The sequence below is a fragment of the Anomaloglossus baeobatrachus genome, chromosome 6 (assembly GCF_048569485.1).
Source record: "Anomaloglossus baeobatrachus isolate aAnoBae1 chromosome 6, aAnoBae1.hap1, whole genome shotgun sequence".
NCBI lineage: Eukaryota > Metazoa > Chordata > Amphibia > Anura > Aromobatidae > Anomaloglossus > Anomaloglossus baeobatrachus.
In genome coordinates, this window is record NC_134358.1 from 431,367,363 (window position 1) to 431,382,443 (window position 15,081).

Consider the following 15,081-nt stretch of genomic DNA (forward strand, 5'->3'; position numbering starts at 1 on the left):
TTGAGAGAAATGTCCATTATTTCATCATGTTGGTTGGGTAATGTGTTCTATAATACAATATGGTGTAGTTTTTTCTTTTTTCCCTTTTTTCTTTTTCTAGACTGTATGCTAGCTACCTTGTTAATCCTCCCTGCAATGACAAGATGTGCTTCTTTGCCTCCAAGGTACGGTTACATTTTCCTGGTATATATCCTAGAATACTTATATGGAGTCGTTGGTAGATACTGTAGTGTGGAATGGGAGAAGCAGCAAAGAGATGCCCATTCTAGGGGAGTGAGTACATAAATCTATTCCATTTTCTTGTATTAAATCAACAATCGATCCAAAGGGTAGATTTGTTAGCATTTTCTGCACAATTAATAATATACAAATTATTCTAGTTTTGGTGTGTATACCACCACCATATTCAGCAGACCGACTCAAAAGACAACTTACCGTCATGAATTCCCTCCCTCTCGTGCTCACTCTTTTAATAGAGGACTATAATAATTATCTTCACCCATACCTAGACAAGCTCCATACGAGAAATGTCCCCAAAAATGTTACCCCAACTTTCTTTGCAAGGGTATTAGATGAGTAAGGCCTGATAGACCTCTGGCACATTCTGCTATTCTAGCTCCCACCATTCTATGTCACGGATTGGCCTTGCTATTGGTAACTCTTTGGTGCTTTTTAATGTATGCAAAGTAAATTACTTAGTACGTGGTGTATCTGATCACTCGCCTTTGCATGTTCGACTGTCCTGTGGAGACCTGACTAAATCTATCAAACCTCTCTGGCTTTTCAACCCTTTCTCGATCCAGCTAATAGGGGGTTCTCTGCATGGAAACATTTTAGAATATTTTAGTATAAATGAAGGGTCAGCTCCCAATCACATTATGTGGGTTACCATTAAGGCCTTTGTTAGTGGCCTTAGAGAAATTTGTGCCCAGAAAACTAAAAATAGACAATATACCCAATGCTTAATGCAGAGTCTGAGATGATACTAAACCCCACTGAGGAAACAACAAAGATTTTTTGAAAAGGCATCAAACAAATGCTTCTTTATCAGGGATTTTTCATGGAAGGTGAGGGAGTAAGTCACATACTAGCCACAATAATCAAAGCACAGGAGAGTTTGTCTTATATCACCAGTTTGATATTGGACACTGGGGAAAGGGTTAAGGAAAGTGAAGATAAAGCTGACCCCTGAGAAGTCCATGTTCGGGGTCCGTGGATGGACCCCGAACTTTACATTTCTGGTTCGTCCATCACCAGTGAGGAACCTTCATTGCCATATACTTTTCTGCTGTTTTTGGAACGGTTACCTGCTCTTCACACACATCAAATTTTAGTTGATTCATATGGATGCCATTGATGGGATGATCCGAAAAGAACTGAAGCAGGTGGACTCTCTTTACTCCCTTTGTCGGTACAATTTTTTTTTTAATAAACAAACAGCTCATTGGCCTTATTCACATATCAGTGGCTCATGTATGTGTTCTGCCAGATATATGCTGGGGGCAGTCATAGTTTAGGGTCAGCTGTGGACTGCCCTTGTAAGGGCAGGAGGTTTTTGGTTGAGGGCCAGTGTGTTATTGTGAAGCAAGGCCCCGCTCCTGACCCATTTTCTTCTGACCGGAGTGAACGGTACGCTGGCAGGATGGACATTGATGGCTGAATTGGGTGAGATTGCTCCTTATTTAAATATTGTGAGATTGATGACATCCCTAATTTGAGTCTATCCTACATAGAACCACTGTTTGGTACCTGTCCCTGCTGTTACACTTTGTATACCCCGCTGGGTATAAGGGTATGTGCGCACGTTGCTTTTTACCTGCTTTTTACCTGCTTTTTTGCTGCTTTTTCTTCTGCGCTGTTTAATGCCAAAATGGATGTGTTCTTCTATTCAAGCAAAGTCTATGGGAATTTGGGTTTCTTGTTCACACTATGTTGTTCAAAATGCTGCCTTTTTGAGGCAGAACTTTGGTCAAAAACTCAGCTTTTCAAAGAAGCAACATGTCAATTGTTTTTGCCATTTGGGTTTTGCACTGCAAAGCTGAGTTTTTGACCAAAGTTCTGCCTCAAAAAGGCAGCATTTTGAACAACATAGTGTGAACAAGAATCCCAAATTCCCATAGACTTTGCTTGAATAGAAGAACACATCCATTTTGGCATTAAACAGCGCAGAAGAAAAAGCAGCAAAAAAGCAGGTAAAAAGCAGGTAAAAAGCAACGTGCGCACATACCCTTATACTGCAAACTGACAGTATTTTTATAAACGGGCACATGTTTGTTTTATGTGTTTTATTGTCTAATATTAAAAGGTTAAGTTTTAACTATCTCATTGCTAATTTCATCAGATACATGCTGCCCACAGATTGGGAGGCATGTGTCTGCATTCAGGATCATTTTAAGTGTGGAATGGTGGAAGCTACCACTCACTAATTATAAGACTGTTTTGTGTTTTTAAGTTGTTTAGATTACACAATAGCCTGCAAACAATTACAATTGCTCCTGAGTTCCTTTTTTGCATATTTAGTTTTGCATGTTAACTACTCTATGTTTATGGCATATCTTGTGCATGTACCTTATGTACCAGATGGAAATAACAAAAAATGAGTCCAAGAAATGTGAAAAATGACATCATCTTTAATAAACTCGCCATCTATCACATGAACACATTTACAGCATGACTAAAAAAAGATAGTTAGTTGCATGTTAAAGCACCACTACAGCATTTTATTTTTTCAGCACTGGAGTGGTTCCCCTAATCTAAATTCTCTGCACACTTTAACTCATTGGTATCTTCACCTTTTATCAACAGTGCTCCAGTTCTACGGCGCCATCTTGTGACCGCAACTTTGATTGCTGGAAGTCAGAGGTAATGGTCACAAGTGCTCAATATAACTTTATGATAGCCAGAATGAGTCTCTCATAGACTTGCATTGAAAAGTGACGTCCGACTTGCTCTAGAAAACACTGGAGAGATCCAGCAGGTCACAAATTGCTGAACACCGATGGGAGCGGCAGCGCTAGGAGATGAAGATGGTGGCTGGTATGATAGTAGTGGCAGGGAACTTAAATTGCAAGCACCACTCCAGTTGTAAAATGTAAAAAACAAACCGCTGGAGAGGTACTTTAAGGCTTTGTGAGCACGTGTGCGTTGTGCATGCTTTTACGCTGTGTATTGTACTGCAGCATAAAAGCATGCGTCCTGCGTCCCCAGCACAATAAATGAAGATTGTGCAAATTCCATCCGCACATTGCGTTTTGCATGTTGACATTTTTTGCCAAAACGCTGCGTTCTAAAAAGCAACATGTCACTTCTTTTGTGCGTTTTGGATGCTTTTCCCACTGTCTATGGCAGAGCAAGCATCCAGAACGCATGAATTTTGCATGAGTTCTGCATTCACAATGCATTCAAAACGCAGCTTTTTGGCTGCGTTTTGAAATGCACATGCAGTGACTTAAACGCTGCGGAATATTTGACAACCAGAACGCAGACGTGCACATATACTCTAAGGTTCAAGAGGTTGCCAAATATGTTTTTATTGATGGCAGTGGGGATACGACATCTAGCTTCAGTAAAGGTTTAACGGAGCTGCTGTGCTCCCTCAGCATCTGATAACTTCCAGCTGCTGCCGGAAACATCTCATTCATGGGAGTGCTAAATGGCTTAGTATATAAGGCCTCCTTCACAAGTCTGTGATTTCGGAACTTTTGGTATCCGTCTTTTTCCAATTTTTTCCACACGTACCCATTCACACTCATAGACTTGCATTGAGAACTTGTGGCATAACTTCTGATTTCTGGTCAGTCGGAAGTTACGATCACAAGATGACGCTGCAGGAATGGAGCGATGCTGAAAAAGGTGAAAATGCATGATAATAGGTATAAGACTGGGGGCAAGGGGTCTTTTTTTTGTGTGTGTTTATTTTCACCGCTTGAGTGGTGCTTTAAACCCAATGCTGAAGTGGTGCTTTAAATAACCCTTCAAATGTATACCTCAAGAACTCCACGGCCTCATATGCTATCTAACAGTCTAAACCAAGTAAACCAATTACCGTATATAAAATGTATACAAGAGTATAAATTTAATCGACAATAAGAATAACCTTGTCAGTAGCTTTTTGCATACAGAACACAGTCTTTGTATTGCAGCATTTTGTGTATTCGTAGTACATATGCCTTTACTGTGCCTCGGTATAATGTACATTCCGTTGATTGCACGATTCCACTTGATTTATACTCTAATATTGCACCAGAGAACTGAAAATTTCTATTTTTCCATTTTAATGGGCTTTGGTCAGGGTACAACTGACTACCCTTTACATTACATGGTGACCGCTGTCACTAATTTTATCTACTTGAGCCAAGATATTTGTCTCTTCTGTCATTACACGTTCTCATAGTGTAGTAAGCTTTTCCGGCGGTGGCAATAAAAGATCAGGAGACCGAGGACTGCTACACTCAGGAAGGCCACTGCAATGGAGAGTCCAACAACAGCACCTTAAGAAAATCAGAGAATAGGTTAGGACAAACAAACATACTGGTCATTATTATAAAACATAAACCACCTTTCTGTTCATTGACCTAAATATAATCTGCATTTGATAGCTTTGTGTGGATTACCAGCGCCCAGGGCAAGGCACATATTTTGCATCCACTAACCTGTCGACCAATAACTCACCCCAAGTCTCTTCCACCAGTCCAGTATGCAATACCGTATCCCCAAAGTAAATGTATTGTATTTAGAAAAAAATCTAATGTAATCAAGTAAATGCTTTAAATGCTAGATTGTAATCTTGGACCTCCAGCCCTGTGTAATGTGAATCTAAAGGCCCCGTTACACGCGTCAATTTATCGTGCGATCGCACCCGCCCCCATCGTTTGTGCGTCACGGGCAATTTGTTGCCTGTGTCGCACAAAGACGGTAACCCCTGTCACACGTACTTACCTCCCGAACAACCTCGCTGTGGGCAGCGAACATCCTCTTACTGAAGGGGGAGGGACGTTCGGCGTCACAGCGACGTCACACAGCGGCCACCCAATAGAAGCAGAGGGAAGGATATGAGCGGGACGTAACATCCCGCCCACCTCCTTCCTTCCTCATTGCCGGTGGGACGCAGGTAAGCTGTGTTCATCGTTCCCGAGGTGTCACACGGAGCGATGTGTGCTGCCTCAGGAACGACGAACAACCTGCATCCAGGAATGTGACCGATATTTTGAAAATGAACAACGTGTCAACGAGCAACGATAAGGTGAGTATTTTTGCTCGTTAACAGTCGCTCGTAGCTGTCACACGCTACAATATATCGTATACATTTTTATGTACTAATGCTATCCATGGTTTTCACAGATTGCACAGATTACACTCATAGTAGTGATATTCTATAGGCCAGTCACATATCTGTGATTTTTGCAAAGACCATACGATCCACGGAAAATCAAGGAGACATGACCGAACATGGACGCCAAAACAGTTGAAAGCAATAACAGACAAGCCATCAACTCCCTCCTCCATTAATCTCCCTCTGCATCTGAGCTTGATGTCCCAGCGCAGTGAGTGTGATGACATAACTACATCGTGCCCACTGTGCCGAGCACTGCAGAGCTTCAGAACACTTGCTGATGAGACTAAAGCAACGGGGAAATGAGAAGAGGTGAGTATTTTATTTATTTCTTTTTTTTTTTTAAACAATGGATAGATTGAAGGGCCTCCTATACTACATGGAAGTCTATGTGGGGACATTATAATATATGGAAGGCTATGTGGAACTCATAATGCAACATCAAAGGCTATGTGTGGCCCCTTACACTATATGGAAGGTTATATGAAGCCCATTATACTTCATGGAAGGCTATGTGGGGCCCATTATACTGCATGGAAGGTTATATGGAGCCCATTATACTACATGGAAGGCTATGTGGGGCCTATAATACTATATAGAAGGCTATGTGGAGCCCATTATACTTCATGGAAGGTGATGCCGGACCCGTTATTCTACATGGAAGGCTATGTGGGGTTTGTTACACTACAGGGCAGGCTATGTGGGGCCCATTATACTACATGGCAGGCTATGTGGGGCCCATTATACTACATGTCAAGCTATGTGGGGCCTGTTATAGTACATGGAGTACTGTGTGGAGGACATAATATTTGAAGGGCTATGTGGGGGCCATTATAATATTTGGAGGGCTATGTAGTAGTCATTATACGATATGGAAGGCTATATGGGGCTCATTATTAGAGATGAGCGAACCGGTCCCGGTTCGGCTCGAGGTCGGTTCGCCGAACGGAGGTCCCGTTCGAGTTCGGCTCGTCGAACGTTCGACGAACCGAACTCGAACTGCATAGGAAACAATGGCAGGCAATCACAAACACAGAAAAACACCTAGAAAACACCCTCAAAGGTGTCCAAAAGGTGACAAACAACTCACAACACATGGGAAAGTGACAAGGACATATACTCATGTGAAAACAAAAGAGCTGGACAAGGAAAAAGAGGAGGACACACAGATATATGAGTATATGCAAGGAAACATCGATTCCATTATTGTGCAACTTGAGCCCTGCTCATTTTTGGCTTCCAATCTTGATAAATTGCCTGAGCTCGCCACGTACACCTTGGGGATCTTGTCGTGTCCTGCAGCCAGCGTTCTCTCGGAACCTGTCTTCAGTGCTGCTGGGGGTCTGCTGGCAGATAAGCACACATGTCTGTCCACTGACAATGTGGACATGGCTCTCAGAGGACTTTTCTTCCCCTGGGTCAGCCAGGGGACGGGAAAGGCACGCGTATTTTTGAGAGTGCTTCATGCCAAGCATCTTTTTCTTTTTCAAAAGGGGGCTCAACCGATGCCAGTCAAGTGGGGTGTGTGTGGCCCAGTTAGTGGAAACGAGGGAGACTGTGGTTGGAGTCCCCTCGCTGTGTCTCTAAAAGAACCAAGATGAACAAGTCATGGCTCTCAGAGGACTTTTCTTCCCCTGGGTCAGCCAGGGGATGAGAAAGGCACGCGTATTTTTGAGAGTGCTTCATGCAAAGCATCTTTTTCTTTTTCAAAAGGGGGCTCAACCGATGCCAGTCAAGTGGGGTGTGTGTGGCCCAGTTAGTGGAAACGAGGGAGACTGTGGTTGGAGTCCCCTCGCTGTGTCTCTAAAAGAACCAAGATGAACAAGTCATGGCTCTCAGAGGACTTTTCTTCCCCTGGGTCAGCCAGGGGACGGGAAAGGCACGCGTATTTTTGAGAGTGCTTCATGCAAAGCATCTTTTTCTTTTTCAAAAGGGGGCTCAACCGATGCCAGTCAAGTGGGGTGTGTGTGGCCCAGTTAGTGGAAACGAGGGAGACTGTGGTTGGAGTCCCCTCGCTGTGTCTCTAAAAGAACCAAGATGAACAAGTCATGGCTCTCAGAGGACTTTTCTTCCCCTGGGTCAGCCAGGGGACGGGAAAGGCACGCGTATTTTTGAGAGTGCTTCATGCCAAGCATCTTTTTCTTTTTCAAAAGGGGGCTCAACCGATGCCAGTCAAGTGGGGTGTGTGTGGCCCAGTTAGTGGAAACGAGGGAGACTGTGGTTGGAGTCCCCTCGCTGTGTTTTACATGCTTTTAGAAGGTCATGACATGGCTTGGAGGTTGACTTTCATCATCTGCAAACTGTTGGCTACCAAAATGCTGCCTTTCCAACAACTGTGGTTATAGACAATGAGGAACATACTGATGAAGATGAGACGCAGATACCCGATTGGGATGACAACTTAAATATTCGGTCAGGGCAAGAAGAGGCTCGGTCTGAGGGGGAGGGGAGTGCAAACACAACAATTGATGATGAAGTTCTAGATCCCACCTACTGTCAACCCACAGTCAGACACTCGAGGAGGTCAACAGAGGCGGTGGAGGAGGATGCAACCGACGTCGAAGTAACCTTGCGCCTTCCTGGACACAGTCGGAGCACTGGTAGCACGTCTACAACTGCATCCTCAGCCACCACTCTGCCTCTGAGCATTATTCGGGGTGGATCAACAGGTCGCATGGCCTCTAAGCCTTGCCTAGCCTGGTCCTTTTTTGACATAAAAAAAGATCGCCCAAATTATGTGATCTGTAACATTTGGCATGGTTATCTTACTAGAGGTCAAAACCTCAGCAGTTTGACAACTTCTTCCATGAATCGTCACATGAATAAATATCATATGGCCTGGTGGGAAGGTCACCGTGCTGCAATGCGGCCTAGCGGAGCCAACCATCCACCGCCTGCCCCTTCCAGTGCATCCGCGCGCTCGTCATCTTCTAGGACTGTGGGGACAGCTGTCACACCTGTTTTTCCACCCACAACTTCCACCACTGTAACCGCAACAGGCAGTTTGCTTGGTAGGTCGTCAGTTGGTTTGGAAGGGGAAACAAGTGATTGTGTACAGCTCTCTCAAACATCGATAGCACCAACGTTGGATGAAGGCAACATCATGTCTCCGCCTGCACTTTCCTCACAAACCTGCATTTTTCCAGGGACACCCTACTCAACACCGTCTACACACAGCAGCCAGATCTCTGTCCCTCAGATGTGGTCAAATAAAAGGCCACTTCCTGCGACCCATGACAAAGCTAAGAGGTTGACTCTATCCCTCTGTAAGCTGTTGGCTACCGAAAGGCTGCCTTTCCGCCTAGTGGACACACAGGATTTTAGAGACCTTATGTCTGTCGCTGTGCCCCAGTACCAGATGCCTAGTCGCCACTACTTCTCTAAGAAAGGTGTGCCCGCGCTACACCAGCATGTCACACACAACATCACCGCTTCCTTGAGAAACTCTGTGTGTGAACGGGTGCATTTCACCACCGATACTTGGACCAGTAAGCATGGACAGGGACGTTACATGTCGCTGACTGGCCACTGGGTAACTATGGTGATTGATGGTGAAGGGTCTGCTGCACAAGTCTTGCCGTCCCCACGACTTGTGTGTCAATCCTCTGTCTGTCCAAGTTCCGCCACTGCTTCTGCATCCTCCACCTCATCTGGGTCCTCCACCTCCGCCCCAAGCCTGCCTGGTCAGGCCACCAGCGTTCTCACTGCGCAGAAGGAATCACGCACCCCTCATTACTATGCTGGCAGCAGAGCGCAACGGCATCAGGCGGTCTTTAGCTTGACATGTCTTGGGAATAAGAGTCACACAGCTGAGGAGTTGTGGTCAGCTCTGCGGTCCGAGTTTAATAAATGGTTGTCTCCACTCAACCTGCAGCCTGGTAAGGCCGTGTGCGACAATACTGCAAACCTGGGTGCGGCCCTTCGCCTGGGCAAGGTGACACACGTACCTTGTATGGCTCACGTGTTGAACCTTGTCGTCCAGCAATTTTTAACACACTATCCCGGCCTAGATGGCCTTCTGAACAGGGCACGAAAACTGTCTGCTCACTTCCGCCGTTCAAGCGCCGCAGCTGAGCGACTTGCATCGCTCCAGAAGTCTTTCGGCCTGCCGGTTCATCGCCTGAAATGCGATGTGGCGACACGCTGGAATTCAACTCTCCACATGTTACAGCGACTGTGGCAGCACCGCAGAGCCCTGGTGCAATACGTCATGACGTATAGCCTGGGCCAACGAGATGCAGAGGTGGGGCAGATCACCCTGATGGAGTGGTCTCAGATCAAGGACCTATGCACCCTTCTGCACAGTTTCGACATGGCGACGAATATGTTTAGCGCTGACAATGCCATTATCAGCATGACGATTCCAGTCATTTACATGCTGGAGCACACGCTAAACACTATTCGGAGTCAGGGGGTGGGACAACAGGAAGGGGAGGAACTACAGGAGGATTCATATGCGCAAGACACAACAACATCACCAAGGTCCAGACGTTCATCATCACCAACGCGGCAGGCATGGGACCATGGGGGACAGGGATCAACAAGGGCGCATGGTAGCAGGCGAGATGTTGAGGAAGGTGCAGGAGGACATGAAGATATGGAGGACGAACTGTCCATGGACATGGAAGACTCAGCAGATGAGGGGGACCTTGGTCAAATTTCATTTGAAAGAGGTTGGGGGGAGATGTCAGAGGAAGAAAGAACGGTTAGCACCTCTATGCCACAAACACAGCGTGGACTTGGTCCGCATGGCTGCGCAAGACACATGATTGCCTTCTTGTTGCACTACCTCCAACATGACCCTCGTATTGTCAAAATTAGAAGTGATGATGACTACTGGCTTGCCACACTATTAGATCCCCGGTACAAGTCCAAATTTTGTGACATAATTCCAGCCATAGAAAGGTACGCACTTATGCAGGAGTATCAGCAGAAGCTGTTACTCGATCTTAGATCGGCTTTTCCACCAAACAACCGTGCAGGTGCAGGGAGGGAATCTCCCAGTTGTAACTTGACAAACATGGGACGGTCTCGTCATCTTCAACAGTCTACACGTACCAGTAGGACCGTATCTGGTGCTGGTAACAGCAATTTAATGGAATCTTTTCATAATTTTTTTAGACCCTCCTTTGCAAGGCCACCAGAGACAACAGGTCTGACACATAGTCAACGGCTGGAGAGGATGATACAGGAGTATCTACAAATGAACATCGATGCCATGACTTTGCAAATAGAGCCTTGCTCATTTTGGGCTTCAAATCTAGAAAAATGGCCAGAGCTATCCAGTTACGCCTTGGAGATTTTGTCGTGTACAGCTGTCAGCGTTGTCTCTGAACGTGTCTTCAGTGCTGCTGGGTGTGTGCTGACAGATAAGCGCACGCGTCTGTCCAGTGACAATGTGGACAGACTGACGTTCATCCAAATTAACAAGTCATGGATCCAGAAGGAATTTACAACCCCTGTGTCATCCTGGGGAGAGTAAATGCTTGTGGATTTGGAATGTGCTTGATGCAAATCTAGCTGTGAAGTGTACAACTATGGCACAACTGCTGCCACTGAATGGGTGGGTGTGTGTGGGGCCCAATTTTTGGAAAAAAGGGAGGCTCCGCTTTGAGTAACCCTTGCTTACATTGTTTTTAAAAGGAGCCAAGATGACCAAGTCATGGTTCAGCAAAGACTTTATCTACCTACCCCGGTGTCATGCTGGGGACGGTTAATTATGGCGTATTTTTGAATGTGCTTGATGCAAATCAAAACATCCTGTTTGCAACTAAAGCAGAAGTGCTGCCACTGATGGGGTGTCTGTGTGCCCAATTTTTGGAAAAAAAGGTAGACTCCGCTTGGAGTAACCCTTGCTTGCTGTGTTTTTTAAAAATGATACAAGATGAACAGATCTGAAGGCAAGATGAAGGCAACATCATGTCTCCGCCTGCACTTTCCTCACAAACCTGCATTTTTCCAGGGACACCCTACTCAACACCGTCTACAGACAGCAGCCAGATCTCTGTCCTTCAGATGTGGTCAAATAAAAGGCCACTTACTGCGACCCATGACAAAGCTAAGTGGTTGACTCTATCCCTCTGTAAGCTGTTGGCTACCGAAATGCTGCCTTTACGCCTAGTGGACACACAGGATTTTACAGACCTTATGTCTGTTGCTATGCCCCAGTACCAGATGCCCAATCACCACTGCTTCTCCAAGAAAAGCATGCCCGCGCTACACCAGCATGTCGCACACAACATCACCACTTCCTTGAGAAAATCTGTGTGCGACAGGGTGCATTTCAACACAGATACTTGGACCAGTAAGCATAGACAGGGTCATTACATGTCACTGACTGGGCACTGGCAAACTATGGTGAGAGATGGAGAAGGGTCTGCTGTACAAGTCTTGCCGTCCCCACGAGTTGTTTCAATCCTTCTTCTGTATGTAGAAGTTAATACACTGCTTCTGCCTCTTCAACCTCGTGTGGGTCCTCCACCTTGGCGCAAACCCTGTGTGGTCAGGCCACCCTTCCTTGCAACTGCGCACAAGGACTACCACACACCTCCTTACTATGCTGGCAGCAGAGCTCAATGCCATCAGGCGGTCAAAGTTTTACTTTGAAATGTATGGGAAATGTGAGTCACACCGCTATTCCAGAGAATAGTAGTCAGGCAGGGTCAAAACATTAATTGAGGAACAGGAACACAATGGGACGGCCAGGACTTAATCAGAAAACAAGCAGAGGTGAAATGCGGATCGGCCAACAAGGTACATAAACAGTAAGCAGGAAAAGTAGTCAGGTAACAAGCACACAAAATCCTAAAACTGAACTGGGGGTAAAATTAACCAGAGGTTCATAGCTATGTCTGGCAGTGGTCTGCAGACAGGATGGGCATAAAAAAGGGTGTGGTGTCTTCCCATTGGTTGTAGCTGAATGATGGTATTTCATCTGTGAGATACCCACCAGCTACATTCAGCCAGAGATTCTGCATCTGTCAAGGTAATGCAGCCCAGTGGGTGAGCATAACCTGCGTCCACCTGTGCCGCTGGCATCGACTACTCTCCCATCATCAGCACTATTCATGAAAGGAACACGTTGTCACCTGGCGACCGGAGTACAAATTGACGGAGCGGACTCCGTTGGTGACTTAACAGCCGTGTGCGGCAATGATGCAAACCTGGCTGCGGGCCATCCTCAGGGCAATGTGACACACGTGCCTTGTATGGCTCACGTGTTGAACCGAATTCTCCAGCAATTTTTAAAACACCATCACGGCCTACATGGCCTTGTGCAGCGGGCACGCTCGCTATGTGCTCACTTCCATCGTGCGCACACAGCAGCTCAACAACTTTCATCACTCCGGAAGTCTTAGGGTCTGGCAGTTAAACGCCGGAAATGCGATGTTACGACACGCAGGAATTGGAATCTGCACATGTTGCAGCGTGTGTGGCAGCACCGCAGAGCCCTGCTGAAATACGGTATGACATATATCCTGGGATAACTTGATCAAGAGGTGGTGCAGATCACGCTGCTGGAGTGGTGTCAGATCAAGGACCTATGCACCCTGCTACACAGTTCACAAATGTCGACGAAGATGTTTTGCACTGGCAATGTCATTCTCAGCGTGACAATTCTGGTCATCTACATGATGGAGCACACTGTAATTATTATTCGGAGTCAGGTGTTGGGACAAGAGGAAGGGGAGGAAGTACAGGAGGAGTCATATGCGGAAGGGATAACAAGATCTACGAGGTCCAGATGGTCAGCGGCACCTATGCGGCAGTCATGGTGAGGTAGAGGGATTAACAAGGGCGCATAGTATCAGCAAAAAGTGTTGATGAAAGTGCAGGAGCCCATGAAGAAATGGAGGACGAACTGGCGATGGGCATGGAAGACTCAGCAGATGAGTGAGAGCTTGCTCACATTTCGGTTGTGCGAGGTTGTGGGGAGAGGGCAGAGGAAGGATGCACGATTCTCACCTCTCTGCCACCAACACACCAAGGACTTGGTCCTCCTGGATGCACAAGACACATGAGCGCCTTCTTGCTGCACTACCTACATGACCCTCGGATTGTATGAATTTGAAGTAATCCTGAATACTGGGTTGCCACACTGTTAGATCCCCGGTACAAGACAAAATTTGGCGAACTAATTCCTGCCATAGAAATGGACGCACGTATACAGGAGTATCTGCAGAATGTGGTACGCAATCTTAGATCTACTTTTCCACTAAACACCAGTGCTGCACAGAGTGAATCTCAACGCTTTGTCATGGATAGGAGGAAATGGTCTTTTACTTGTCCACATCGGTGGGACCGAGGGATGGCTGCTGTGCTGAGATGGCGTTGAGTACGGTGTCCCTGCACAGTTGCACTTTTGGTCATATCCCAAAATGAGTTTAAAAAGGACAGATGCTGTTGGAAAGGGGAACAGGTGTGTTGGAAAGGGGAAAAAAGTTTTGGTCCGTGGATTTGGTGGTTAAGCAACTGTAACATTTGCTGAAGAAACACCATCTGTTACAGTGGGACTGGCAGATTTGGATAAAGTGGTATATAATCTGTGACCGCTATATAACGAAAATTAATAAGAAAAGAAAGAGAAAGGTATATATCCCCATCAGCAGTCAGTGTCCACCGTGCTCCCAGTTGGAAAAGGAGAGGTTGGCAACTGGAAGGTTTGGTGGAGGATACAGAGCTGTGTGGCTATGAAACTAATAGTAGCCTGAACCGAGTTAGACGCCATTCGGATCTGGAGACTGTGAGCCCTGTTAGCGTCACAGGGTCCACATGCCCACCCAGCCCAGGAACTCCCTGTTAACAACACAGGGGCCATTGAGTACGCTGACCGTGTGCGTAGGGGCCACACCTGTGGACAGCAGGCACATCAGCAGCAGCAGGCCTGTTAATGCCACTGGGCTGCACAAGCAGGACTGGTAGGACAGGAGCTGGTCTTAACCGTTCTGCGTTACCAACTGTGGTGGTGGCCTGCATCCACCACCCTATCCCTGCCTACCTCTGGCCTAAAGCCGCAATGGGTTCAACACATGGAGGTGTGCTCTTTCGGAGCATAATAGAAGACTGCACACCTCCTTGTTGGCTCCAGCCCCTTTTATAACCTGGGTCCGCCCCAAACCAGGGTGAACCACAATGCACCTCCTGGAGACAAAAGTAGAGTGACACGTCATGAGTGGCATAACTAGCGTCCTATTTGGAAACGCAACTTCAATGATGACCTCATGGCTGCCATGACCCAAACACCTCACAGGTCATCGTCTGACCATCAATAATGCGGTGACAAGTCATAGGTGTGGGCCTCTGCAAGCCATTTGGGAGGACACCTGATGCCCTGTGGTCTATATGGGACCCCCACATCAGGGCCAGGGCCAAAGAGTTCATTACCGGACCTAGTCTCTGATGCAGGAAGTGCCTGAGCATGCTCAGTAGCATGAAATACAGTCTCTGAAAAAAGACTATCAGCTTTAGCATGGTGTCTAGGCACAAAACAGGACTTAGACCCGGCACGGAATGCAAGCACCTGTGCAAAGAGGCTTTTCACACTTAGTGTGGGAGCATGCGCTGTATCCCGAAAAGAAGACTTAGCGTCAGGAATAACACAGTCAGGCTGAGCATACTCACTACGCGAAACACTGTAATTATGCTGCAGCTGGGGTACATCGGCACACGCATGCGCACTAGCTGCCTCTCCACACTTAGACGTGGAGGGGAAATTGCTCTTGGAGATGCTGTCTATGAACAGAAGGAAA

The 15,081-nt window shown here is 46.5% G+C and overlaps 1 protein-coding gene across 1 annotated transcript in view; it reads right to left on the minus strand.

The window, feature by feature from the left end:
* Nucleotides 1-2,615: 2,615 nt before the first annotated feature.
* Nucleotides 2,616-15,081, minus strand: part of ACP3 (acid phosphatase 3) — a 124,725-nt gene continuing 112,259 nt past the window's right edge. The window contains exon 11 of the mRNA XM_075315204.1: nt 2,616-4,490. Coding sequence (XP_075171319.1) covers nt 4,378-4,490 — 113 coding nt within the window. The 3' untranslated portion in view covers nt 2,616-4,377. The remainder of the gene's footprint in view (nt 4,491-15,081) is intronic.